The 3,292-nt window shown below is 34.8% G+C and overlaps 1 protein-coding gene across 1 annotated transcript in view; it reads left to right on the forward strand.

Moving 5' to 3' along the window:
• Positions 1-2,074, forward strand: part of LOC107757182 (reversion-inducing cysteine-rich protein with Kazal motifs-like) — a 55,943-nt gene extending 53,869 nt beyond the window's left edge. Inside the window, exon 18 of the mRNA XM_016574597.1 lies at positions 1,282-2,074. Coding sequence (XP_016430083.1) covers positions 1,282-1,488 — 207 coding nt within the window. The 3' untranslated portion in view covers positions 1,489-2,074. The remainder of the gene's footprint in view (positions 1-1,281) is intronic.
• The last annotated feature ends 1,218 nt before the right edge of the window (positions 2,075-3,292 follow it).

The raw sequence follows: 3,292 nt of genomic DNA on the forward strand, positions 1-3,292 counted from the left end.
TCGAGGCATTTGAACGAATACGAGTACGAGTACAGGAGACCAGTATCGGGCCCGATACCGATACCAGTATTGGTATTGGTGCATCCCTAGCGTCTATGTAAACCAATCAATATCCAGGAATATGCAGTAATATTAATAAAACATAAAATAACTCATCTCCATCTGAACCTGCTGTGTTTACTATGAATGTGAAAATTAGGGATGTTATTTTCATGGTGTGGCCGATAACCCTTAAATGGCAGATTTTTTGTGTTTTGTCAGAATAAATTTTGAATTTATTAATAATTAAATAATTGAATAGTATATTACTTTAATAAAAAATCATTTTAAAAATTCAAATCTTAAAATATAATGACGATTATGGCCGACAACCAGTAAATGGCTGATTCTATAGCATTTTGTAAAAATAAAAAAATAACAGTTTAATTAAGTAATTTAATTATAAATTAAGTTAATAAATAAGTTAATGTTATTTGTAAAATTATTTATATATTAAGTTAATAAATAAGTTAAAATTATTTTAAAAATTCAAAACAATACAATGAGAATTATGGCCGACATCCAGTAAATGGCTGATTCTATTTATTTTGTCTAAGTAAATTAATTAATTAATTGTTTTAATAATTTCATTATATATTAAGTTGATAAAGAAAAAAAAATTCAAATCTAAAATCAGTCAGTTAAAAAGTGAATTTAGACGTCACAACAATATAACGCACAATATGAAAAACAGAGAATAATTGGGATTAAATGAGATTTACGTTTAACAGCGTTATTAAATTATTAGTGTTTTAGAGATTAACTAAGTGAATGTTGACAGAGGTAAAAATAGCTGAAAAAAGCATATTTATATTTAATACATAACAGTTAAATATTTAATAACAACCTATAACAATATAAATAAATAAATATATACATTTTATAAATAATTTGACATTGATATTCTATACAGTAAAAATGTATCAGACAGCCCTAGTGAAAAGATGATTCTTTTATCTAGATGATTCACTCATACTAATATCATAGACTTTATTTTCCTATGAAGCGGTTTTTAACGATAGCCAGTGTAGTGTGAATGAAAGCACTCGGTAGTGGTCTGAGCGTCTGTGTTCCCAGGCTAACTGTGAGTGTAGACGGGAGCGCGTGGAGGAGTCTTTCCTGCGGTTGCATCATACGCTCCAGATGCTCCTCAGATTTGCCTAAAAATATTAAAGCTGTCTGCAAGGACTGAATGGCCTATTTGTGGCGGCGCTGAAGCGTGTGCTGTGCTCTCCTGTGCAGATCGAAGCCTGCAGTAAAGAGGCAGAGAAGATCGACTCGCTCTTAAACTCGGCCAGCCCGACGCTGGTGTCCCAGGTGCCTCTGTCTGCCTTCCTCCGCTCCGAGCTCCAGCTGTCCACCATCAGCTCCGCCGCGCTGCCTCCGCTCTCCCTCTCCCTCTGTGTCTTCTCCTCCTCTCTCCTCCTGTCTCTAACAGCTGACCTCTGACCTCTGACCTCCACCGACCAGCACAATCACACTCCAGACTCTTCTCTCAGTATTAAGGACAGATCTCACTGAGCTTTCCAACACTTTTGTACCTTTGTAAAAACAGCCTGTTGTTGTTGTTGTTTTTTTAAGTATGATATATTGTTTGAAATATTTTACTGTTCCTCTAATGTCAATCAGTTTTTAAAAATTACAAAACGAGGAACCCAGCCATGTAAACAAATATGACAATCATACAGCTCATCCATGAAGTGGTGAACACAATATGCCTTGCTTATAAATGTATAAATATATATATATCTATATAAATGTATGTGCATAGATTTTTTTTTTTACATATGATGAAGTATTGCAAAAACAAACCTTTATGTTGAAAAGAGAAGCAAAGTGTTCTATTTTGCGATGATGGCGTCACAATGTAGCTGCATGATTGACGGTCCCGCCGTGTTTTGAGCGAGTGTGTGGAAGTGTTGTGTTGATGCTCCGATCCTGACAGTATTATTTGGCTTTGGCAGCTGTGTAGCATGATGGGACTCCTGTCTGTCTGTCTGTCTGTGTGGAACACTTCCCATGTATATTTTTATATGATGATAATAAATGTGATCATATTGCGGAAGGATTTCATCAGAATGCTCTAGTAGTCGATGTTATTGTTGAGACTCTGTTGTACAGTTTCTAGATAATCAAAAAATTCAACCATGTACACAATCATACGAAAAAATTGGAGCCAGTAAGACATTTTTGAAAGAAACTAATTGTATCCATTATGCATTAAATGGACCAAAAGTGACAGTAAAGACATTTGTAATGTTACAAACAGAGTGCTATTTCAAATAAATGCTGTTCATCTGTGAATCCTGAAAAATAAAATGCATCACAGTTTCCACAAAAATATTGTGCAGCACAACTGTTTTCAACATTGATAATAATCAGAAATGTTTCTTAAGCAGCAAATCAGCATATTAGAAGGTAAGTAATGCATAGAAATTTGTGTGTGTGAGTGATTTTGAAAATACATTTGTTAAATTGTCAGACATGATTATATATTACTGTCTAATTAAAATGAGGCAAAATCATTTACAAAATCATTCATCTCTTTTAACAATATTTCTATAAATAAAGGCACACATTATAGTATGTTCCAGTTATATCACCTATCTACAAGAGCTTTTGGTCCACTTTGAAAGTTTTATTGCACCAAACAATAAAGCTGATATAACCACAGACAAACAGCGCTGGACTTTCCACTTCTCTCTCCTGCCTTGTGTTTGTTCATTGTTACAGTGTATTTTGTGGGGATTTCAGGGAGTCATTCATCACATCACCAGTAGGTGGCGACGTGACGTCTTTATGAGTGAGTCATTTGAATCGTTTACTCAATCGATTCGTTCAAAACAGCGATTCATTCAGGAACAAAACACCAGTGACAATGTTGGCACTGTTTGGACTTTGTTTGGAACAATTTCAATTGACAAACCAGACAAAGTATAACTTGGAATATTGCGTCTAGCACGTAAGTTACTTGATAATAACTTTGTTTACTGAACTGTTGTTTTAAAGCAATCGTGTGTTCAGTGGTTTAAAATGAAACTTTTCTTCCTCCTTTGTTGGTAACTGTGGCTTGGCTAATAGATGTTGGTCAGAGTAGCGTGTATGTTTAATTTCTGGCAGGAATTTAAATGAGGCAGTGAGGGACTGAAGTACAGCGCCTGTTTCTTGTTTTCATCCGTGTTGAATTAAAAATGTTGTATTAATGGGCTTGGCCACTTGAGGGTAAGAGCAAAGCTCTGTGTCCTTAATGCAC

Source organism: Sinocyclocheilus rhinocerous, unplaced genomic scaffold, assembly GCF_001515625.1.
Source record: "Sinocyclocheilus rhinocerous isolate Xijiao unplaced genomic scaffold, SAMN03320098_v1.1 scaffold1464, whole genome shotgun sequence".
Taxonomy (NCBI): Eukaryota; Metazoa; Chordata; class Actinopteri; order Cypriniformes; family Cyprinidae; genus Sinocyclocheilus; species Sinocyclocheilus rhinocerous.